The 26314-nt window shown below is 35.3% G+C and overlaps 1 protein-coding gene across 3 annotated transcripts in view; it reads left to right on the forward strand.

Moving 5' to 3' along the window:
• SLC4A7 (solute carrier family 4 member 7) overlaps positions 1-24470 on the forward strand; it is a 116149-nt gene extending 91679 nt beyond the window's left edge. The window contains exons 20-26 of one of the 3 annotated variants that reach the window (XM_051963285.1): positions 1841-1909; positions 3626-3799; positions 8823-8954; positions 10692-10792; positions 18092-18199; positions 18957-19037; positions 20073-24470. In XM_051963285.1, coding sequence (XP_051819245.1) covers positions 1841-1909; positions 3626-3799; positions 8823-8954; positions 10692-10792; positions 18092-18199; positions 18957-19037; positions 20073-20154 — 747 coding nt within the window. In that variant the 3' untranslated portion in view covers positions 20155-24470. The remainder of the gene's footprint in view (positions 1-1840; positions 1910-3625; positions 3800-8822; positions 8955-10691; positions 10793-18091; positions 18200-18956; positions 19038-20072) is intronic. The other 2 variants (XM_051963286.1, XM_051963287.1) reach the window with 2 other exon arrangements.
• Positions 24471-26314: the final 1844 nt, after the last annotated feature.

Raw genomic sequence — 26314 nt, forward strand, 5'->3', positions numbered from 1 at the left:
AAAGAAAAATCTCTTGGTGATCTGACCATTCTTTCTGTTTTTTGACTGTTTTCTGTCCTCTGCTAAACTCTTTGAGAAAATTGCCCACTTCCTATTCCTGTTCTTTTGTTCACCTGTAATCTATTTTCCAGTTTCATAGTTTAAATGAAACCTCTCTCACCAAATTGCCAGTGTTCTCTTCATTGCCAGCCCTTTTCTGAATTATGGTCCTTTTCTTCTGTAAGGCTTGTCATTTGTCTTTTGGACAGCTTTTTCCTCCAGGTTTTCTCCTGAAAAACCCTTTTTTGGAGGGGGTGGGGGTCTTCCTTCCATTTGTATGACTGGTTCTGGGTATCTCCTTTTTTTTCCCTATGGTCTCTCATTTAGTGATCTTATTAGTGCCCATGGGTTCAGTTATCCTCTGTAATCTGATTGCCAGATCTAGATTTTCCAGTTTTAATTTCTCTGTTGAGCTACTCTTCTATGATTGCTCTAGGACATTGCAAATTCTCGGTATATAGGCCCACAATCTCAGGGTTACTGAGGCAGCCATATGGCATAGCAGATAAAGACTGGACCTTGATTTAGGAAGTTCTGAGATCACATCTGCCGTTGTATGTGGAAAAAATACACAGTTGCTATTCCTACAAAATGAAATCTCTCCTGAATGCATCTACCACTCTTGAATGATGTACAGTTTTTAATATCAAAAAATATCACCTGTATCTTAGATGTCAAAATTTTAAAATCTTTTGGCTCTAAATCTCATACTGGAAAAATCTACATTTTTAAGCTTCTGTCAGTTCTGCTGTTCCCCACCTCAATACTATACTTCTTCCCCCTCATAGAGAAACCATAAAAATAAAATTATGTAACTTCCTAAGGCACACATAATTTTATCTAAATAAATTTAATAATATAAATTATTTTATTTATACCTAATTTTTTCATTTTCTAAAATACATTTAAAATGTTTATTATGAAAATGTTTAGATATGAATTTCATCTAAGATTGACATTTTAATTTTGAATATCTAATAGCAATTATAATTTTGAGTTGTGGAAAAAGTAGTCATTGCTCTGATTATCACCAAATATGAGATGGCATTTTAATTTTGTTTTTGTAGATTGTGCCCCTATTATAATTGATTATATGGTTGGTCATTTTTATAGAAAGAATATGATTTTGTCATATCCTCTATTTCATTATATAATCTTAGCATTTATTGCTGCATGGGACTAGAGATCATTCCTTTTAAACCTCCATGTTGTATAGTTGAAGATACTGAGTCTCTCAAAGTTAAATAAGGTTATGCAGCCAAGTCCAAAAGCCAAAGTAAACTGATTAGGAGGCTAGCTTTATTATTTTTTTTCCTGAGGTAATTGGGATTAAGTGACTTGCCTAGGGTCTCACAGCTAGGAAGTCCTAAGTGTCTGAAACTACATTTGAACTCAGGTCCTCCTGACTTCAGGGCTGGTGCTCTGTCTACTGTACCACCTAGTTGTCCCAAGGCTAGCATTATTTTCATTAGGCCACACACACATAGTCTTAAGTCTGATCATCATGCCAATTTAGTCACATTTATTATCACTTTTACACAAAACATGTCTTTAAGTCACTTTTTATTATTGGTATCATTAAGGGAACTTAAAACTACTTAAGAATTTGGATATTCTGAGCAAATTCTTTGTTAAAATTGACTTCTAGAATGTTTTGAGCTATCATTAGGTCTCCTGGTATATTGCCCAGGATTGTTTACCTTATTCTGTTGTGTATTGATATCCAGTCACTATATCACTTTGCTGTTACTTTTTGCCATTTCCATAGTGTGAATTCTGATTGTGATCATTTGACTTGCAGTTTATTCCAATGCCAGTTCTGTATGGTGTCTTTCTTTATATGGGAGTTTCTTCATTAAAAGGCATCCAGGCAAGTTCAAAAGTTTAAATATTTTTAAAAATTGTAATATTTATTATTTTAAAAAATGATAAAATGGTAGTGTTCCTTTGAACAAATCTGTTTTTCCTAATGTTATATTTGAAAAGACAATGTTATTATAATGATCTCTTTATTAAAACTTATTTCCTCAAACATTAAGACCTAATCTCTCTTTTAGTATAGCTAGTAAAAATAATATGTGTATTAAAGTTTACAAAGCACTAGGCCTGAATGCTTTCATTTGATGACCTACAACAATTTTGTGAAGTAAGTAGATACCATGTTTTTTTCACCCACATTTTATAGATGAGGCCATGGGGACTCCAAAAGGTTGAGGGACTTTCCAGGAGTTTACAAACTTTTAAATTTCAGAGATAGGAGTTGTGCTAAATCAGAGTGCAGGACTCTTTTCATTCTTAACAGAGTTAGATGGTGGTGGGTGGGAGGAGTAGAACTGCTGCTGTTATGGCCTGGAAATGAGGGACAAAGACATTTGGGGAGTCATGTTGAAAGAATATTGAGTAATCTATTTGTAGTCTTCATTTATTTTGTATAATTTCTGCTGAGGTTTTAGGAATCTCTTATTTATGAAAAGATTAATATTCAGGTTATTAGGTATTCTTGTCATTTACTATTTTTACAACAGCTTTCCTTGAGAATTTTCATATATGAAAGTTTAAACTTTGGGAAAGTATTGATCAGCTATTTTAACTTGAAGTCTTGTTTTGAAAGTAGATTAGTATTTATTTAGATGCTGATCTTTACATTAATTCCATTTTGAAGGAGTGGTTTTTAGTTTGAAATTATCTCTGGGTGATTTTTGATTTTTCACCTCTATTTTGGCCCTTTTATATAGCCTTTTAGATCATACATATTGTAAAGCGAAAAATGACCAATTATAGCTGATTTAGTTTCATAGAACAGAAATTTATAGCTGGAGGGAATCGTAGAACTCTTTTAGTATAATTTTGTTCTTTTATGATGGGAAATTGGAAGTCAGGAAGATTAAATAACTTGTATTTTTATGAACATCTTTTAAATATTCGTTCACTAAAGTGGACTTGAGGGTAGGTTAACAATATCTGGTTCAGTGGACTGTGTTCATTTCAGTAAATTAAACTGAGTAATTGCAAATTATCCCCTTTAATTTGTATTGCATAGATTTAAAAGTTACATTGCTGATGTAATATAGTCAAATCCCATTTAATGCAAATAATGAATTCTTTGAATAATCTCCTATATTTGAATCTGCACTGTTCCAAGTTATGGTGATATAAAATGTGTTTTTTGTGTTTTTTTGTACAACAGAACTATTTAATGGGAATTCAAACTGCATCATATTACATAATATTTATTATTCACACTCATTAGAACTTAGATGCTAACTTGAATCTACTTTTGCATATGCTGGGGAAAATTTCAGCTTAAAATTGATGCTTGTCACAGAATGATAGAAAGCTGGTCTCAAACTCAGGGAAACAGCTTGGGCTCAGATCCCACTACAGACAAATATTGGGTATGTGACTGAGCAATGAACCTTTGAATTATTGGAGCAACACTGGTGCTGGAAGTTATACAGAAATCACAGATCTTGTCCCTATCCTTAATATGTTATAGCTTTATTATGTTAAATACTTTACAAAGAATATAAACAGAAATTTGGTTTAATGTTTTTTTACTCATTTATTTATTTTTGCTTATTTCTAGTTTTTTGACCGCATCAAATTATTTGGAATGCCTGCTAAACATCAACCAGATCTAATATATCTCCGTTATGTACCCCTCTGGAAGGTCCACATCTTTACAGTCATTCAGCTCACCTGTTTGGTTCTCTTATGGGTGATAAAAGCTTCAGCTGCTGCAGTTGTTTTCCCCATGATGGTAAATAGCCTTTTCCTTCCTGACCTTTTAAAAATCAGCTTAAGTAATCATATACTTTTGATATCGATGTGCATCACTGATTTTGAGGAAAGAATCATTGAGAGATTTATTTGGATGATTTTGAAATATGTAGTTATTAATTTTTCTTTTTTGTTTATTCTAAAGTGATAATTTTTATTCTAGATTTTGTTGAAGGTATATTTTGAGACTTTAAAAAAAAGGAGCACTACCACGAAAATAATTGTAAGCCAGCCTCTCATAGCAGAGAATAAAAAAGTAGAGAAATTCTAGGATTAACTAGATAAGACTCTTCAGGTTAAACTAGATCTTTGGCAACATCAATGTAAAGGCATGTAAATGAGGTAATTGGAATAGTTCACCTAAGATATATGGCCTTGAATGTTTACTGCTGTTGCGTTCGAATGAACTCTTGGACTATGATGGATAATCCAAGGCAAAGAGGAATTCTTTATAGATGATACTTCTAGTTTTCCATATGTTCTTATGTACAGATAACATTTCATCAAGCATGGAAACCTTGTAGAACCTCCTAAATGAGATCCATAATCCCTCAAAAGTTTAGCCTTTCTATAAGTATAGGAAAAACTATTGGATGGAAATTTGTAGAGCTCTTCTGTTAGTGTTTGTATCTTAGAAAGATTCTGTAAATGGACAACAAATAAGGCCCAAACTTAAACAGGAGAAAGCTTGCTAGATCATCAGTGAGAAATTATGAAGTTCCTTAAGTGGCCTCAAGTTACTTGATGGATAAAAGTCCTTCTTTTAAAATACCTCTTTTACTCCAATCATAGTATGTGTCTTGAGTGTGTGACTATAGTGCGAACAGTATAGTCTTGAAAGATTTGAAGTTGAGGATCACTCAGAAGGCTGATATGTAAATGTGACCAAATTGAAAATTGCATTTAGCAAGACATTATGAAGAGAATTGAGATAAAGAATATCTTTACAGAAATTTATGATTGTAGAAGATGGACTAGACTAGTATTATGACAAGAGAGAGGGAAAACTGATGTGTAATCCAGTATGCTCTAATGGAATCTTCAAGATGGTGGGAGATCTTAAGGGAATCTCATGGCAGATTGGGTGGATACTTATGGTAAATTTAGGAAACCACATGGATCAGTCTCCCAGGGTAAGTAGGCATGTGGTAATTCACATTATTGGGATGCGCCTCCTATTCTCTGAAGAGGTTATAGATCTGAGTCTGTCCAGGAGCAATAGCTTGGCAATATGGACCACTGAACTCTCTGATCACACCTCCCTCAATCTGTCCTCCCTTTCTTATTTCTTTCTATTCGCCTCCTCTTTCTCCTTTTCCCTCCTTCTACCTTATAGGGTGAGACAAATTCTATATCAAACCAAGTATTATGTTATTTCCTCTTTGAACCAAATCCAATGAGATTAAGGTTCAATATTTATCCCCCTTCCTTCTTTCCCTCAGTTGTAATAGTTCTTTTGTGCCTCTTCATATGACATAATTTACCTCATTTTACCTCCCCTTTCTTCTTTTTCCAGTACAATCTCTTTTCCATATCAGCATGTTAAAGTCAAATTATACTTCCAACCTCCCCAAGTATACCTTTTCTAACTGCCCTGACAAAGATACAATTCTCAAGAATTATAGAAAGGTAGACATTTTAACCTTTAGAAAATATAATTTTTTTTCCTTTGACCTTTTAGTGTTTCTCTTGAATCTTTTATTTGGAAATCATATTTATGTTCAGCTCTGATTTTTTTCTTCAGAAATAATTGAGAATCCCCAGTTTCATTGAATGCCTATCTTTTCCCTTGAAAGACCTTGGAGTTTTCATTTTGGATATCAGGAGGTGAGAAAAGGGATTTGTTCAATGACTATTTTTCCCCTCTTGTTCTAAGATGATAGGACTATTTTCCTTGATGATTTATTGAAAGATGCTATTTAGATTCTTTTTTCCCATCATGGCTTTCAGATAGTTCTTATGTCTCTCCTAGATCTGTTTTTTTCTGGCTGAGTTGTTTTTCCAATGAGGTAGTCTGCATTTTCTTCGTTTTTTTTTTTCTTTTTTTGATTTTGTTTGACTGATTCTTAATGTTTTAGTGAGTCATTCACTCCCATTTTTTCAATTTCAATTTTAATTTTTAGTGAATTATTTTCTTCAGTTAGCTTTTTTAACTTCCTTTTTCATTTAGTTCCCTAAGTAATTGTCCTTTTAAAAGAGTTATTTTGTTCACTGAATTTTCTTTCAATTTCACTGGTTCTGTTTTTTTAAGAAATTGTTTTCTTTCTTTTATTTTGCCATTTTTATTTTTAGAAGTTGTGTTTTCTTGAGGATAGTTTTTTTTTTCCATTTCACTAAATTTATGTTTAAGGAGTTTTCTTCAGTTTCTACTTCTTTTAACAAAGTGTTGACTTTCCCCCCAAACTTTCATAACTCTTCTGCAGAGCTCACATTTCTTTTCTCCATTCTTCTTCTACCTCTCTTTTAAATTCTTTTTGAATTCTTTCACAAGAGTCTTTTGAACTGAAGGCTAATTTATATTTTGAGGCTTTACCCGAAGCCATTTTACCTTTGTTGTATGGGTTTATGTTCTGATCTTCCTTGTCTCCATAGTAGCTCTCCATGGTCGTTCATTTTTGCATATTTTTTAAAGGTTGAGTGCCACAAACAGGCCTCTTTTCTCCTCTGACACTGCCACCATTTTGGTGCAGCCCTTGTTACTTTGTGCCCCAGTCTTGCAATAGACTGTTGAGGTCTGCCTCCCTCAGGCTTCCAGTACATCCTACATTCAGACTCGAAAGTGGTTTTCCTAAGTTCATGTCTGCTCATGTTATATTCTCCTACTCAAAGGGAGGCGGCGCCAGCATCTGCAGGTAAAGTGGATTGAAGTGAGGGAGGGCTGGGCCAGGTCACCAGCCTCACTTTCCCTCCAGAGCATCGAGGTCAGGGGGCCAGATAGAAATCAGAATGCCTGGAAATGGCCCTGGATGACATGGGAAACCTCAGTCTTTTTAAGTATAGGTCTTCAACAGGTCTCAGTTTGGCTGAAGCCTTCAGTGATTAAGGTGAGGTAGCAATTGAGGCAAAGAATGGCCTCTTTGACCTAGTCAAAAAAACAAAAACAGAAACAAAAAACAAACCCCAACCTAAATGAATAAATAAATCTCATTTATAAATGGAAGATTTCCAGATTTCTGGCCAAAACAGAAATGACTGCTATTTATATTCATTCTGAGTCATTCAGGACCCAAACCATAACCGATTAGGGTTTGGACTAGGGCTTGTTGTTGGTCAGTCTTTGAGAGTCTGAGTGGTTTGGGTTTAAGACCTTGTCCTTCAGAAGAAATCTTGCTAGTAAACCTCAAGATATCTTGGGAGGGTTGAGTGATTAAAAAAAAAATGTTAAGGGCATCTGCAGGTAAGGGTATGATAACCCTATGTGGACAAAGGGAAAGGGAAGGAGGAAAAAAAAGAGGAGTGAGAAAGGAAAAAAAAAGGGGAAAGGAAGGAAGAGAAGGCAAGAAAAAGGAGGGAGACAGGCAGGCAGGCAGGAGAATTTTCCAGTTGACCAGTTGGGTCACTCACAGGCCTGTTGTTTGTCTTTCCTTCTGGAAGGGGGGCCATGACATCAGGAAAGGAAGGGCTGGGCTAGGGCACCGGCCTCACCTTCCCCTCCGAACCCAATGGGGTCCCGCAGCCAGGCACAGGCCAGGATGCCTGGAAATGGCTCTGGCCGTTAGGGGAAGCCTCAGCCTTTTTAAGCTCAGTCTTTTGCTTCCTAGTCTTAATCCCTCGGGGGGTGGGGTGAGGTGTGTGGGGGGGTGGCCTTAATCAAACTGAGGTTCCCCATTACCTCCTGGAGCTAATATTGCCAGACTTATTTTTGATATTCAAAGTCCTTTGTAATTCAGCCTCCCCCCACCCCCACCCCCTGGCCTTTTAGTTTTCTTACACCTTATCTCTCATCTTATACTCTTTGATCCGGAGACTGTGGCCTGGCTTCTTGCAGAAACAAGACCCTCCATCTCTTTGTTCTGGTTCTTGTCTGCCTGTCCCTGGAATGCTCTCCCTCATCCACTTCAACCATTGGCTACCCTGGCTTTTTTTTTTTTTTTTTTTTTTTAAGTCTCAGCTAAAATACCAGAAAAAGTGAAAGTCTCCCCCATCTCTTTTTTACTTCTTTTGAATTAATTTTAATTCTCCTTTCTCTCTCATTTCCTATTCTCTTATATATAACTCATTTGCACATATTTGTTTGCTTGTTGTCTTCTTTGTTATATCCTCAACTCTTTGAAGATGCTTTTGCATTTCTTTGTATCTCTGGTGCTTATTACAGTGCTTGGCAAATCATGGAAGCTTAAAAATACTTAGTAGTGACTAATATTATAATGTTTAAAAATGACTGTGAAGCTGCTAATAAATTAACCCTTCTAACTTAGTGCTTGTGCAAATCATAGTACCAGTAGATCATTAGTGAGAAGAAAACTTTGAGATAATTCAATTTAACTTCTTTACTTTATATAGGAGGAAACTGAAGTTGAAATAAGGGTTGTGACTTTTTGACAAGATTTTGTATTACATTCTCCCATTTAGGGTGAAAAAAGTTCTTAATATGCATCTTCCATTAAAAAAATTAAAGAAATGGACATCTGGACTAGCTTGCTCTAATGATGTTTTATATGTACATGTGACATTTGTGCAGTGGAGAGAATAAGGGGATAATTTTTAAAATAATTCATGGTTAACCTTAATTTAATACCCTTCCACTTGCTATGGCATGCTTTTTTTTTAATGAAGTACTCATAGAACAGTGATTATATAAAACAGATAGTTAAGAATTGTATTTTTTGCATCAATATACTTTTTCTTTATGAAGGCTAAAAAAATATTGTTTTTGGGATTATTTTATTTTTTTATTTGTCTTATTGGATCTTGCTTTTGATTATTCAGTTTTCTTGTATCTGAAATAGTCTGTGACTCTTCAAAAGAGTTTTATGGTTTGTGTTTTGTTTTTTCCCCCCAAGGTTCTTGCATTGGTGTTTATCCGCAAACTAATGGACTTGTGTTTTACTAAACGAGAGCTGAGCTGGCTTGATGATCTCATGCCAGAAAGTAAAAAAAAGAAAGAAGATGACAAACAGAAGAAAGAAAAGGAGGTATATTAAATCACTGAGGGCTTTAAATCTTTTAAATCTGATGGGGAAGTATCAAGATACAGATCACTTATTTTTACAACTGGCCAGAGTTGGGTGCCGGTTACAAGGAAGTTCTCTTTTTAAGCTCCTGCAAAAAGGACTAGTCTAAACTAGAGTGTCAGGTGGCCATTTTGAACCTCTTTTAGGAACTGTTTTCAGGAACAAACAATTATTTGTTGTTTTAGCTAGAGAAATGCCTGTCATTCAGTACTAGAGACATCTGTAGATTTATTTTGAATTGTTGACAAAATAAAAAGATATTTACTGTTTACATTTAAAATTTCAAGTACATTTTGATGAATGCAAAAAATAGACCATATATATTTTATGTCATAAAATTCAACTTTTTAAAAAATATAAAGCTTCATTTTCATACTTACTATTATAATAGAATAGTACATTTTAAGAAACTAAATTCTTGTTCTTTTTTATTTTCAATTATGTGATCAGTTCAAGGTTATAATTTAAAAATCATACCAGATAATTTTGATAATTGTGTTAGAATACCACATTTGCTAGTGATATGAAATGAAAACTATTAATTATTATTAATGTTGATATTTATGCAACAATTTAAAATTGTTGTCTTCTTCAGAAAGGCACCATATATTGGTGGGTCTTTATTATAATTTAAATCAGTTTTCCTCTGTAATGATATAGTTTGTCTTATTTTTATTAGATTCATCAAGGTCTTGGTTATGTAACTAACATAATCAGCATGTTTTCTTTATGGATTTTAAAGAATCAAAACAGTTTGTTTTAGTTTGGACTTTGAGTCAGATTAATTTACCTTATTTTTATTCTTTAAAAGTTTATGGCAGTGCATAATTTCAATAGAACTAAATAAAGTCATATGCCAGAACATTTAAATAGTTTCCTTTAGTTTCACATATATGTAAATATTTATTGTGTTGGATTTTGCTGATTAGCCTTTTTATAACATGACAATTTTAAAAAAGTTTTTCAGTTTGTTTCTTAGCTGGTGAAATTCCATTTTTAAAGAACCATCTCAACATATATATTTTGTTTGCAAAAAATTATATCAAAAATGATGAGAAGAACCTTCAGACTGGCAAAATTGACAGGATACAACCATGCATAATTAAATATCTTTTTTTCCCATAAAAGTTGATATTTTAGGAGGATTTATATTTCTTAGTAGAAGAGAAAGTTAATTTATAAAAAAATAAATATTTTTCAAAAAGAGTGTTTTTACTATATGCTGCAGATATTAATGTAGATCAATGATATGAAACTCATCTAAAAACAGGGACCACTAAAGTCATAAGAATTTCTGCCGTCAGCATATTGACTTAGAAAACCATATAGTAACATCATTTCTATTTTATTGTATTTTTAAAAACTTGTTAAATATTTCCTATGTTCACTTTAAACTGGTTCAGGTTTCACTTGGAAAATGTTTTGAGGGAATTGGGGAATGTGGCCCACTGGTTTTGATGTCTTTCATGAAGCTCATGTTATTTGAAATGTTTATTTCAGTCACAGTGATGTTAGTAATTTGTTTGAATAGTCTGGCAGATTTGCTTTCTTTTTAGTTAATTTATAATATGTAGTAAATATTTCTTTGAAATTAGCATTAATCCAGTATCTTAGTCCTTAATGTAGTGATAGGGGGTGGGGGCGGGAGTGGGCAAAGTTAGAAAAGAAAACAACTTAATTTGCTCCTGTATCATCTAGGAGGCTGAACGGCTGCTTCACGCTGATGACAGTGACACTGTGCACCTTCCCTTTGAAGGGGGGAGTCTCCTGCAGATTCCAGTGAAGGCCCTCAAGTACAGGTAGGAACAAACTTTATTTTTAAATCCTCAGGAGATTAGGTTACAAACTAATTCTAAGAAAGTTGTGGCATACAATAAGTGCTTAATAAATGCTTCTTTATTGGTTGTATAATGAGCTTTCTAATAATATTCCTTTCAAGCAGAGGTAATTTAACCTTTTAAAGCTACCTACTAAACTTTTTTTTTAAAAAGTGATATGCTGTGAATGACTCCAGGGAGTGGCTTCGTATCATGTCATTATAATTATCAGTGATGTCTTGAATACATGTTCATCCAGCCTGGGAAAAGGGATCTCCTTGTAGAGCTCTTTCAAAGTCCAAAGTTTATATGGGAAGAGAGAAATTTTCATTAGAACATACTCTGTGCCTTAGGCCAGTTATTCCGTTGGTCTTTTTCTAGAATATTTTTGTTTCAGGGTTGCTTAGCCTCCTTAGGGAGACCCGGTGGCTTTATACATTGAATGTAGATGGCAGAATTTATTCTCTCCTACTGGTCTGTATCTTTGTAAAAGCTTAAGTAACTCCATTCTCAAGAATTGTAGTCCTTTTAGAGGTAAAACATGCTCCCCACTTTGTGACTGAGGACTCAGTGCTAAATGAGAGGAATTCTTTTTTGACATTGTCAATGTGGAGAATTGTTTAGCTTGACTAGATATGGTTTACAGATTTTGCTTTGTTTGTATTGTCAATGGGGGAGAATGTACTGGGGTCAGAGGGGTAAGAAGGCAGATTTTGGCTGATTAAGCCACAAAATATACCTTCCAAACTATTATTATAATGCTCAAGGTTTTGTAATTACCTGTGAGCTTGGGAGTAAAAGTTATTAGGGACTGCTAGAATGAAGGACTTGAAAACATTTGGAAGCACCTTATGAATGCTTGCTGCTGGTTTAGGTATGAAAGGGATTCTTAAGTAGTTTGGACTTGGAAGGCTTTTAGTTCTTTCCAATATATATATCTTTTATATGTATATGAAAATTTAAAAGTTACATATTAACATAAAAGTATGTGTCTACTCTGGTTAGATCCAGTCTGCTCTCTGGTTTGGTTAGAATAGGTCATTTTGTTCAGCAAGTTATTTGTTCTTATTTTTAAACTCATGTGGAGTTTCAGAAATTATATTATCCCATATAGAGTGTATACCTTTGCATTTTTCATGAATTAGTTCTCTTTTTTTATATTCGGGATGAATAATGCTGTTTAATACAAAAAGATGCAGCCTCTACAAAATTCAACTTCATCTTTATTTTAAAATAAATTTTATTAATATATTGTTATATAAATTTCTTCAGTATATTTCCTCCTCTTCTCTGAAAAATGTCTTATATAACATAGCCTTTTTTTTTTTTGGCTGAGCAGTTGGGGTTAAGTGACTTGCCCAGGGTCACACAACTAGGAAGTATTAAGTGTCTGAGACCAGAGTTGAACTCAGGTTCTCCTGACTTTAGGGCTGGTGCTCTACCCACTGTGCCACCTTGCTGCCTCTAAATAGTAATTTTTTTAAGTTAAAAAGAAAAAGCAGAGTAAAAATCAGTACAGCTAAACCATGCATTGAAAAAGTAGGAAAATATGTTCAGTGACAATACTTGTGGACCTTGGGTTTTCCAGAAAGGAGTGAGATGGAGTATCTTCTTCTCTCTCTTCTTTAGAGCCATGTTGCTTCTTTATAATTTTGTAATCTTTGAGCTTTTGTGTGGTAGTTAAGTCATTTACATTGTTGTAATCGCTGTGTATGTTATTTTCTTAGCTTTGGTTACCTAACAGCCTCAATTGCTATAGCTCTGTCCATGTTTCTTTGTTCATCACACATACCATTTCCTATAGCACATATTCATCATTGTGTTCACATACCAAAATTTGTCTAGCCATTTCCCATTCCATGACTTTCTCCTTCATTTCCAGTTCTTTGCTGTCACCCAAAAGTGCTGATATAAATGTTTTGTTTATATGTGGGGATTTTCACCTTACCAGTGGGACTCACTGTCCGCTGATCCCAGTAAAGAAATTTATGGATCAAATCATTTGGCCTTTTTAGTCACTTGATTTGCATAATTCCATATTTCTTTCCTAAATGCTTTCCAACTAAGTCACAGCTCCAGCTCCACCAACAATGTACCAGTATGTTTCCCCTAACTTCTCTAACATTGACTCTTACCATGTTTTGTCATTTTTACCAATTTGCCAAGTATGAGGTAAAGCTGCAGGGTTGTTTTGATTTGCATTTCTTTTATTAGTAATTTGGAGCAATCTTCCATACTTTGCATACTTTGGAAAACTGTTTTTGTACTGACCGTGTCTGTATAGGGGGAACAGCTATTATTTTTTAATTATTTATATATCTTGTATATATATCATACCCTTATCATAGAAATTTGTGCAAACTTTTTCCTGCTTGATTGCTTTCTTCTTATCCTAGTTATATTATCTGTGTGGATACTTTTCAGTTTCATGTAATAAGTTGCTGATTTTATTTTTCATGACCAACTTTATCTTGTTTGGTTTAAAAATACATTCACAATTGGAAGAAACACATGATTTGATTCTCTTCTAATTTTTTGATAGTATGATCTTTGGTATTAAAAACATATATCCACATTGAATGCCTTGTAGAATATAGTATAAGGTCTTGGTCTAAGCCTCATTTTTGCTACAATGCTTTCCATTTTTCCTAGCAGATTTTATACCATATACTGGTTTATCACACTGAGTTCAATTGTTTTTGATTCTTCTTTGTCTAGTTTATTCCATTAATTGATCTCTCTCTTTTTCAACAAAAAAACAGATGATTTTGAAGGCTGCTGTTTACAAGAGAGTTTTAGGCCCGAAAGTGCTTATCATCAGTCATGTCAGTGTGATTTCAAATTGTCCCTGAAAGTAACTTTATAAGTCTTTGTAGTTCTGTGATTTTTTTGTTAGTTCATAAGTTCTTATTGGAGAGCTAACAACAATATCTATTTTCATTGCTGCTTTATGATTCTTTGTTGTATCATTCCATGCCTTCAAACTGCCATAATTCTTGTACCATTTAAAGTAAGAAACAGCAGTGTAGGAGGATGAATGTTGGTCTTGGGTCTTGGGGTCTAAAGACCCAAGTTCAAGACAAACTCTGCTAACAGCAGTGTAACTTTGGACATTCATTTTATTTCTTGAACCCTATTTGCTCATTTAGACAGTGAGGTTGTTGGATTCGATAATTTGGAAGATACTGCTGTGCTGTGATCATGACTTTTAAGTTTTAGTCATCTAGGATGCTGGAAAAAGTATGTCCATTCTTTGGACACTTTTACTAAAGTATCATTTCCTTTGTCTCACCAGTCCATCTGTAAATTGAACCTTCAGTGAATTTAACTGGGCAATCAGGCAACATGAATTGACTAAATGTCTATTTTTGTGCCAGACTGTGACAGTGATGGAATGATAGGAAGAGAGACAAAGAGTGAAAAGCATCACAGTATTGAGCCTGTTTGTATACTTTAATTTGGTAATTGGTACTCCAAGTGTGAGATCCTTTTTGAGTGAGTAGACATCACAGCTCAATGGAAGTATGGGTCCTGAGGAGCTGGAAAGGAGTTGTGAAATTTATGTTATTGGTGCATTCAAGGTAAAAAAGAAACATTATTTCTTGCACTTTTGGTCATCTTGTGTTACAGTAGTGGTTTTTGAGGATAAAAAGAGAAAATAAATCCTCATACACTCTATTCATTTACTTAACTACAAAGATGGGAAAAGGTAAGGATGGTAAGAAAAAAGTATATAAAAAGGCTTTGCTCAGAAAAAAAGAAAGAAACAGCTCTAAGACTTGTAGTCTATAGAGAATTCTTTAAACTTTATATAACAGGATCACTTTCTTTGAGAAAGTAATTGGGAGACCCTGATATAGTGGGGCTAAATGACAATAAAGTGAAAGATATTTTAACAGAAAGAAAAGACTTGTTATTGCATTAAGAGTTATTCATGAATCTGCTTTTTGTGTTTAGTCAGTCGGAATACTGACCTTTTAGAAGAAAATTCAGAAAGAGAATTATGAGAAAAGGATTTGAGATACAATTGAAAAAATTGGCATATAATCTTAAGACTATTAAAACAAGTAATTATCAATAAAAAAGAAAGAAACAACAGAAATGACCTTGATACTGACATATACCTGATGGAAGACCAAAAGCTCCCAGAAAGCACCGTAGTAAACATTACATTCTTCACCAAGCCGGAAAAAAAGGGGGCTAAAGGCAATACCACCTTGGAATATAAACTCATTTAGAAAGTTTAAATCTTAAAAGGATGATGAACCTTATGAAGAGTATGGTTTCAAGCAAGAAAAATGTAGCAGACTTTAAAATTGTGGCAATTTAACCCAGCTGAGCTAAGCAGAATCATCCTGGTGACATTTAATGATTAAATTGGAAGGATAACAAATAGATAAAAATGGCTGAGATTTGTAAAGATAACTAACAACAACTTTTCACTGACAAAATCAGTGTAACCACCACACTAGGATCCCATTGTCACAGTCCTGGATGTTCTCATAATGGAAATGAAGATATCATTAAAGAGAAAGATTTGATCAAGTGTGTGTGTGTGTGTGTGTGTGTGTGTGTGTCTGTGTCTGTGTCTGTGTCTGTGTGTCTGTATGTGTGTACGTACACAGGCAGAAGTAGTGGGTTGATAGAGACACAGTCATGAAAATGCTGAGTGATTAATATTCAGGGTATCTGAAGGAGATAGAGGGAAAAGTCAGATCTTACTAATTGAGATTAATTGAGAGCAACAACAATTGCTGACCTGTACAAAATTTCTATGAGTGTCGTTATATACAAATCAAGGATATCCATGAAGTTTGTCAGCAAGGGGGAAATCTTTTACAAGTGATAATCAAGTGAACACATCTTTACTTTTCAGAGTTTACTGAAAGATATAGGGAATATAATATTTCATTGATCTTATTGTTAGATCATGAAGAAGCATTTGCTTTTGTAAAACAAAAGGCCTTCTTAAAGTCTCTTTTCCAACAAATTGTTTCCTATCAATAACATCAGAATAATTCATGATAAAAGCACAGAAATAATGCTATTCAGTAATCCTTTGTGAACATAATTATCAGACAAAGAAAGAGTGATATATAGTTATCACAGCTGTGATGAAGAGATTCATTTCAAAAGAAAAGTAGATCAGGAACTCTGAGGATGGTGAGATCTTTTGAAATGCCTCTTTATGGACAGTGTGCCCCAGAATGCTGCAGAATGTCCTGGAATAGATATGTAATTAAAAGTTTGACTTGATTATGCAAGCAGAAAATACCAAGTGCATAAAGAACATCTTTTACCCACATCATGTAGTGCACCTGGAAAGGGCAGTTTTCAGAGTTTATCTCTACTGTGTATTTGTGAGACAGATGATGTGAATAGAGAGGGAATTGGTCCATAGTTGAAAAATAGAAAGAGTGCCGACTGAATTGCCTTCAAAGAATTGAAAAGATCCTATCTTGACTCCTTTTCTCATGGAAATAAAGGCATATGTTATCAAAGCCAACATTCTATTGATGTTCCTGTGGTAGCAAAGCACTGAACTGTAACTGTGTGAAGAAATGATGTTCCCCTGAGAGGCAGTGAGCAGCTGCATGGTTCTTGTAACCAGACTGCGTCTGAGAAGACAGGAAAAAGGGAGTTGGTTGTTGCCCTTCATTTTGGAAGAGGCCTAAAATGGCACCACCATGTTAGAATCAAGTTAGTGTGTCTGACTGTGGCTGATCAGACCATATGAGCTCAAAATGTTCCTGGCACTGGTTGGACATAAATAGTCCCTATGAACATGGGAGGGGGTTTCTGTAACTTTGCACATCTTGTATTTCTTCTGAGCTAATTCAGTTCTGCTTTGCTCATAAAACAAATTGTAAAGGCACTGGATGTTGATATGTGGGCTATCTGAAGGAGTGAAAATAACAAAGACATGGGGAAAAGTCAATCTTATTAATAACAAAAGAGTGAGAATAGCAATAATTTTTGACTTGTACAATATTTCTGCGAAAGTCCTATACAAGCGAGAGTATTCATGAAGATAATCACATCATGTTGGATGGACCTGTTGTCAGTGTCTCCTATGTCATATAATCAGTTCTCAAGTTCTTGAGAGAGTCTTTATCGCTTTTTCTGACCATCTTGTGAGCGCTTGCCCTCACAAGAGTATGTGCCCTCACAAGTATGTGAGTTCTCCATAAAAAGTCTTTTTGGCAAGTGTACATTTGGCATTCAAACAAGGGGACCAGCCTGGTGAAGTGCGCTCTCTGCAGTAGAGTTGGAATACTTGGCTGTTTGCTTAGTTCAAGACAGGTTCTCAGTGCTTGGTGATCCTGCCAGGTGATAGTCAGAGTCTTCCTAAGACAATTCCGTTTCCTGGCATGGGGTTGCTAGATTGTCAGACATGCAACAATGAGGTCAGCACAATGGCTCTGTAAACCCTTCGTTTGCTACTCAGTCTAATACTTCTCCTCTCCCACACTTTCCTTCAAAGCCTCCCAAACACTGAGCTAGATTGTCATGATCAAGTCTGTAAAGTCATTTGATATCGGTGTTCCTTCTATCACTGCTGAACATTTAGCAGTGAACATTTGAAACTTGATGATAGTCTTTAAATCGTGCAGTCTATCCTTTGAATAAATTTCTACAGTTTTATAATCGGAAAAGAGCACATAACAGCAACCATTTGACCTTTGCTTGAATGCTCCTTTCCCCAAAGCTGTCCATTTCATTTTGGAATAGTTTGAATTGTTATATCAGGACATTTTTCTTCTGATCAGGCCTGAAACTAAGCCTCTCTTCACCTTCTGGCCCTTGAGGTAGCAGAGCAAGTCTAGTTAATCTACCACATGACTTCTAATTCTTGAAGATGACTATAATCCTTTTTTTCTTCCTTCTTTCCCCCAGTTCCTCTAAGTGATATTTAAATGGCCCTGTATTCAGCACCTTGATTCTCTGTTCTCCTGAACACAAAATGGTTTATCACTGTTCTTCTTTAATGTGGCACCCACTGCTGGACAGTTTGCCTCAGGGGTAGCTCAAGCAGGAGAGAATACACATAACCTGCTATAGATTTATATTTAGAAACAGAATGTCCAGGCTTTGCCATCCTCCAGGATAATTGTGAGCTTTTATGCATAGTTTTAGAATAATATTTTAGGCCTTTTAGGTGCTTTGGTGACTTTTTCCCTTGTGAATTTGATGCCAGGAAACATTGTAGATGGTCTGGGTGACATCATTTGTGCTTTGTCAGGTACTGTGTGCTAACCAAGAAGTGTGTTTGTTCTCCAGTGTTGATCCTTCAGTTGTTAACATATCAGATGAAATGGCCAAAACCGCCCAGTGGAGAGCCCTTGCCATGAGCACCGAGAGCGCCAAAGCATCCAGGCCGAGTATGAGGTAGCTATGATCATGTCCTTGCTGTGTTCTGATGTAGCATTTTACCCGTGACTCCAGTTCTGGTGCTGAGGACGCAGTACTCATGCGTGCACACTCCCTCGCCCTCTCTTTGGACCATAGGGCGAGCGCGGCTTCTGACTCTTCCACGTGTTCCTTTCTGCTGTCTTCGGATCATTTTCTGGTATTACCTGCCCCTCCTCCCCTCAGGTGCAAAGAAAGGGAGTCTCCAGAGCCTCGGTGACTCAAATTATGGCATTTTTCTTGTCTTGTCACTGCTGTGAGCTCACTGAGAAAATGCTGAGGTTCGAGCTAAAGGGTCAGCAGGTTCTCATAGTGTCCGGCGGCACAAGTAACAGCCGCCTTCTCCCTCTCCAGTCCCTGCGGGCGTGGCTCTTGCAGGTCTCTCTCCCTCCACTTGCCGTTCTTGACTGAATTCTCCCTCGCTGGCCTTGGGGCCCCATGCTTCTGGAACCCTCTGTGATGGGAGGTCCCCGCTGCCCGCTTCCTTTCTTGGCTTTGCCCGCGGGAAGGAGCTGCCATGCCGGTAGTTTCCCCCTCCGCTCAGTTTTATGGGACTGACCTGCCTGCGCCAGCATATCCCGAGTTCATTTCCTTCTAGCTACGCTCTTGTTTTCATTTTCACCTTTTTCTCGTCTGTGCTCCCCAGTCTTTTGTAGAGGAGTCTCTTGTAGTCCTAGCTCCTCCCTCATCCTTGCTCTCTTTTCTGAAACCCTCACTGAACTCACTTGCCTCTTAGCTCTTTACAGCTCATCCTTCCCTCTTCACCTTTCCTCTCATCCTCCAGTCAACATTTTGGCCCCGTTTGGACGCCCCCTAGGTAAGTGCATATTTACCTTGTAAAAGATAACCAAATCCTGGTTCTGAGGAATTCTTGTCTTCCTTTATAAACATTTTAAAATATTCGAGATCACATCCAGGTCTGCCTCTCATCATGATTTACTTCTTTTTTTCATGATTATTTTTTGTCACAAATTATATAGCGATTATCGGAAGTATTGTCATTGTTAAAATTGGGGTTAACGGGTCATTTTATGCAGCGAGTAAACTGGTACATTATAAATGTGTTGTACACTTACATGTATGTGAGAGCAGCGTCCCAATATGTCTGCACTATCTGGATTTTTGTATTTGTGTATTTGACTTCAGTCCGTATCATCTAAGGTGGTGCACTTTTGATATTGCTGAAACTTGGTTTTCTGTGCCATAAAAGTTTAGCATATATATGCTACTATGCACAATATTTGCTAGAGTGAATTGAATTTGGGGAAATTATTATTCTTTTTTGCCTATTATGCTATATTTTCAGAATTCCTCCAACTATGATTCATTTTTAGTAACATTTTAAATTGTTTAGTAATAACATTTTGAACCTTTAGTAGAAAGACTCAAGTTTTTAAAAGATATATCAACATTTAGTTAAATAATTATTAGAGTACAGAAATCTGACAAAAACTATTAATCAAGTCTGCTTATATATTGAAGGATTTTAGAAAACTTTCTTCCCAGCCAGATAAAAAAAAATTATAAACATTTTTCTTTTTAAAAATAAGCTGTTAGCACCTTCTTTCATGTCAGTCTTTATATGCATAATATAATATATAATAATAGATATTAGATTCATTCATAATAGCCTCCTAATAATGTTCTTTTCAGCTAAAATTCATTATTAAATGAGCTTAAAATAACCACTACGTAATAGGCCAGATCAGTAGTTCACTGAGATAACAGCAGCCTCAAGTTGAATGTTTCACGTCTACAGATAACTTTGTTTTATGAAGGATTGTTGATAGCTTAAGAATTAACCATTGTTTCTATTTTTAAACTCTTTATTGTTATTCTTTGTTTTAAATAGCCCAGAAAAACCAGTGAGTGTGAAAATAAATCTTGAAGACGAACCTACAAGGAAATATGTGGATGCTGAAACATCATTATAGAACTAAACCAAGAAGAATTATGTGTGTGTTGTGTGTTTGTATAGACGATTTTTGGCTGCCATACCACCAAAGTGTGACTCCCGTGCTTTTTGAAAGTGTCTGACATATATGCTAGGAGCACAGTAGTGACTGTAAATATAATAAGGTGGGTCTCTTGTGAGTAAGGTACATAGTTATTAATTATCCTTTGAATATTTATTCTGTTAGAAAAATTACTTTTCAGTTTTGAAATAGGAAGATGTGGGAAAAGCATAAGTGTATTTTTTTTTCTGAAAAATCTGTATGTGTACCAAAAGTTAATCATCAACCCTAGTTTATATTTGTCCCTATATTTATTATTGAGAGATCTCTGTGAATTTTAATCTGAATTATTTAAAAATTTCACCTTTTCCCCAATTATTGTTTTGAGTTTCATGGAAAAACGTGAATCTTTTTTGTTGGTTTTATGAAACAGAAGGTAGCATGCCTAGTAGATGACAAGTAGCTTCTTGGTTTTCCTCTGGTTGTATGGACTTCTTTATGCAGGTGGCCATATTGATATTCTCCAGAGATGGATTTTTAGCCATAGAGGTAAATGTGAAATATTTATTGGAGGATTTATATTTATGACCTTCACTTTTTTTAAAGCTAAAAGGAACAGTAACAACATCAACAACAACAAAATCCACCCTCTTTTTCCAGGATAATAATACTCAAGTCAAAATGTAGGTGTTTTTAAAATATACTTTTACCCCCATACCAGTGTTAACTACTCTGTCTACTCATAATTATCATTTTAGACACTCTAAAACAACTGTTTTCAGTAGTTTGAAACACATTAGGCTTTGTTACAATCTTTTTTTTTTTTTTTCATGAATCCTTGATTACAGTTGAACATCATTTACCTGTTAGCTGTTCTCTTATATATCAAATTTAGGAAAACATGTATAAATGACATGTTCTCTCATCCCATAAAGCATTGTTGCTCTCATTTTCTTAGAATGTTTTAGTTTAGTTATCAGGTTCAATTCTTGATTATTTTTCATTTAAAAGAAGTGTGATTAAATAATCAGGAGTCAGAATTCTGGAATGGGTTTATGATCAGTATTACTTTATGGGTTCTTAAGAATTACCTTGGATTTTCTGTTTACATTTCCATTCTTCCCACTGTATAGAACATATTTAATATAATGCTAACGTTGGTTTTGTTTCTAACATTTTATTTATTTTAATTGGTGTAAAGATTAAATTCTGTACAAAAATTTAAGGTGATGCATATACTTGTAGAGTACATGTGCTCATGTAAATAGTTGGGGCTCTCTTACATTTATGATTAATTCCCTGAAAGAATACAGTTGACAAATTTCACAAATTTGATATTAAACACTGCCATGTTAGTGTTTTTCAAGGAAATTAAACATTTTATGTAAAGCTCAGACTATTGGTGACCTACCTACTTAAACGATTTGGATTACTCTTTTTTTTCCCCCCTTTGTCTTTTTCTTTTATTTTTTACCCAAGCTAGTAAGTCTTTTTGGTCATCTTTTATATTATCTTTGTTCGGAGTTAACTCCTAACATGAAATGAATAAATATTGTTGTTACTAAACCTGTAGGACTGGATGAATGGGGTTGCGCAACTGATTTGGCAAGAGGATAATTCTTAAAAGCTAAACATGTATTGAGTTAGTATGGAAATCTGTAAAATGGTGTCAGTGACACAAAAATTAAATTTGATTTGATAGTCTGAGATTTCTTTGTAGAGAAGGTGGAGTAGTATGAAGGATAGAACTTAGAGCACATCAGAAATAATGAGGCAAGAATTAGAACCCATCATGAGTTTTTGGAACCAAGAGTAAAAGTATGTTTCAGAGTGTCCAAAGCTTTATTGGTTGACTCCAATTTAATGCATGAACAAAAACGCTTCTCTTTTGTCATTTAGACATTTTCTTCTCTGTGCTATCTGTGTGGATAATTTCCACCCCAAATGAAAGCTTAGTAATATAGCTTCTTTTCTTTAGAAAGCCAGATTGTCAGCATCAGCTTATATCTTTTGCGGTCCTCCTGAATATTACTCTACCAGCAACTGATTTACACAATGTTATCCATGGTGCTCGTAACTCACTGTGCTTCCATTTAAATAATTCCTCTTTATTTTCAACAGTATAAACATTTACAAGAGACTCATTTATTTGCTATTCATCTTAAACTTTTAAAATATCTTCTGTTGAGCGCTAAGATTTCCCCATAGCCTTCTGAACTTGGATATGGGACACCAAAGGATTCATGATCCAGACCATTTTATAGGATGTGGTAATTATTAAATTTAAAGGGAAAAGTATCCTGGGATCATAGTGTTTTAGTGATTTTGTTTAATTATGTAAATTACCTTGTGCCAGAAAAACCATGAATTTCAAAACTTTACATTCAAAATCATTTTTCTATGTTCTTCATAGTTGATATTTTCTGCTTCATCTAAACTACTTTGACAAATAATATGATCTGATGTGAGTATTCCGTAAGATACCAGTGGTAACTCATGTTTAAGTAATTTACTGCTTGCTTTATTTAAATGTTTCACTGTTTTAAAAACAAAAATCATGGATGGAGAATGCATTATAAGACAGTGAAGGTTATGACCTGTTTTGTGTAGATAAAAATGTTGCCTTAATGGTATAAATGAGCAGTAATAATTACTATGCACTGATTTACCTCAGGGTGCAAAACAAGCCAATCTATAGTCCATTTTGAAAATAAACAAAAAGAAATAATCCAGCACTTTCTTGATGTCATTGGTTGCCAGGGATGGAGCTTTGTGCTACTGAATATAACCTGGCTACTCGAGCCACCTCAGGACATTCATTCCTTTGGCTTCCCTCGATTGTTTATTTATAGATATGGAGAATTATGATGAGACCGGATTTTGAACAACTGAGGTTTAACTATCTTCGCAACAGACTTTGATTCTTAAATTAACCATACAAACTTTCTCATAATAAAAGAATGATTTTCTATTTTAGTTTTAGTAGATATGCTAAAGTCAATCATACGTTCCCCCTTCCCTACCCCCCCACCCATCCCCACTTTTTGGGGACTTTGAGATAGTTCTGATCTTTTAAACTTTTTTTTTTGGAAGGGGGTGGTGGTATATTTTTAAGGAAGAAAAAGGCAGTGTGTGGCATACAGTGTTCATATTTGCCAAGTCTTTGCAAAATTTGTAGGGCTTAATTTAAATACACTAATTTTAAAAATTAGAATTCTCTATCAGTCAAAAATATCTGCCAATTTAATTAGCAAAACATTTCTTCAGACTCCAAAATGCATTTATATGTATATACAGTAACTTTTGCCCTTTCATAAGGCAGGTTTAAATCAATGTTCTGTTAAAAATCATCTGAAATTGAGGGTGTAATATGAGAGCTTGCTACTTTAAAGGGGTTTTATTGTGTACATACGTTCTGTAAATGTGCTAAGCAATTTAAATGGTAATAGTTTTTAAATGCACAGATTTCATATGTTTAGGCCATTAATACCAGGATGATTTCTAATTTTCTTTTTTATGTTAATTTAACATTTTAAATTAGTCATGTAGATCACATCTTATGAAGTACAAATGTGAAAGATATCTTTTGTTTTATACCAACAATAATTTATTTTCTAGAAAGTAAATTTAAGGCTTCAAAGACGTTTGGAGTCTGGAATAGTGTTCTAAATGCAAAAATTGTCTAGTGATATTTTAATATAAAGTGCTTTTTATTTGATAACCTTTAAAATGTGTCAATTATAGGAAAACCATTAGTTTGAATAGAATAAAGATTCTTTTATTAAATTAGCACATGTTGACATTCTAAACTGACTTGGAGTAATGTGTTAAACATTTAGTCCTTTCCTTTTTTAAAAAAATCAAATTTATTAAAATAGTGATTCACTTGGTATTTGTAATTTTTTCTTTTGTTGATACATTGTATATGATTTGTGTATGGGGGGATGTCTTCTAATGTTCAGCACATTTAAGTGAACAGAAATTGAATTTAGTGTTCATTTATATACAGTTTGGTAATTTGTGTAATTACACAGTACAATTCCAATTTTTTATGATTATTTTATAATTACACTAGCCTTTTTTTTTCTTTTGTAAAAAATCCACTGCAAGGTAAATCTACTCCAAATGTAGACCTGATATTTTTTTTGTATGAAGTACACGTCTCTCCAACATGTCTATAATGTGAAAGATCCTGCCTTTCAAATTTGTTTTATAATTATTAGAAGAAAACTATTTTTTGAAATGTTACTGAATTTGACAAAAGCAATAAAAGTCTACCGAACTTTTTTGTTGAATGTTCTGTTTTTCCTTAATTTGTATTTTAATTCTGGCTTTAGGAAATCCATTATGAGGATGATGAAAAATGGTGAAGAAAAATGAATGCCGGGTTTTCTCCCCTTTCCCCCAAATGAATTTAGAAAGGAGGAACCAGGAGATAGATGAGGAGCAGATGTGGAAAAAAGGCACAACCCAGCCCTTCAAAGGTCATCATCTAACCCTGAGAGGGAGCTGGAGTTGAATGGAAGCTGCCCATGACCCCTGTTGGGCTTTCTTCTACCTCAGAGCCTCAGAGTTCATTTCACTTAGAACTGCTGTGAGAAACCTGTTCTTTTCTATGACTTTAAAGAACTACTGCCTGTCAGCCTTCACGTTTGGGTTTATGTGGTTTTATTTAGAAGTTGCAGGTTAGGCAAAATTCAAAAGCGTGGCATTATTGTAACTTTTAGTTTCACCCGTCACCTTCCAGTTTCCATAAGGTCTGCTTTAATTGGAAGGACAGGCTGAGATTAATTATGAATCAGATCACCCCAATTGAGAGAGGTGATTACTTATGTTTTTTTTTTTTTTTCCCTTCAAATTTGGGCATCAAGATTCCTTTACCAGGAAGTTTTTTTAGGGAACCTTCTTTTAAAAAATGGTTTTGCCAAATCCTGAGGCATGTGATAGATTTGATTGTGTTGTGTTCACTCCTGTCCCTTCTCACCTGCTGTCTAAGAAACATACTTTCAGCACTGCATCCCTGCTTCTCAGCTTTTGAGCCTTATTATTCTAAAGCGGCCCTCCCTTTAGCGATCTCTCCATACAATAAAGTTTTACCGTTCCTTTGATTAGTTCCCATGGCTACCTTGCAAGCTGCTGGAAAACAAAACTTTTCCGTCCTTAGTGATTGCCCATAGTATGTGCTTCTGAGCAGGCTTCTTAGTTTATGATTGTTCCTTCCCAGCGTCTCAGTCCGTCTTTGCCTTTTTCCTGCTGCACCATAGGATACCAAACCAAGTTAGAGACACACCAGTAAGAGACCGCCTGAGCTTTTATGTGCACAGAGTGTTGTAGCGCACCTTCATGGTTTGTAGCAAAATTCTCTCTCTACCCACCCCCCAAATATGCTGGCTCCTGGTCTGACCCCAATTCTTCAGAGATGCTGCACCAATGGGAAACCGAGTATTGATGAGGATGAAATGACCATGCCTCTCTACCGCGAACTAAAGCGAATCTGAACAGAAACTCGGCACTGGGTTGGTGGCAGGGTAAGGGATTTGTTGGCCCGAAGCAGGCCTCCCCACCAGTCAGTTCACAAGCACTTTCCAAGAAATGACCAAATTAGGAATCAGCAGATAAAGCAAAACCACTTTCTGCCTTCAAAGAACTGGGGGAGATCACAGGTACATAAGTAGGGATAGAGAAAGGTAGGAGAGAGAGGGTCTTAAGACAGGAACACTGCGCGGTAGGCTCTTGAACTTGGATTTTTTTTCCCCTGAGGGAATTGGGGTCATACTGCTAGGAAGTATCAAGTCTGATGCAGATTTGAACTCGGGTCCTCCTGATTTCAGGGCTTGTGCCCTATCCTCTGAGCCACCTCGCTGCTGCACTCCCCCCTTAAAGTGATAGCTGTATTTCAGTAGAATTGGTTCCCTTTGTAATCGTATGGATTGTATTCTCTGCATTTGAAAACCTGAGTTTGTCTCCTGGACAAACACTAGCACTTGGAGGGTGAAGAGTAGGCAGCCCTGCTCAGCCAAGGCTAACAGTAGGCGCTTTAAGGGCCGTTGATTGATAGAGGTAGAAAGGAAGCGTTTGCACTGATGAGATTACTCATTCCCCAAACGGGAAAGCTGCAGGCGCTTGGAAGAAGCCACGT

Source organism: Antechinus flavipes, chromosome 5 (assembly GCF_016432865.1).
Source record: "Antechinus flavipes isolate AdamAnt ecotype Samford, QLD, Australia chromosome 5, AdamAnt_v2, whole genome shotgun sequence".
In the NCBI taxonomy this organism is placed as follows: Eukaryota; Metazoa; Chordata; class Mammalia; order Dasyuromorphia; family Dasyuridae; genus Antechinus; species Antechinus flavipes.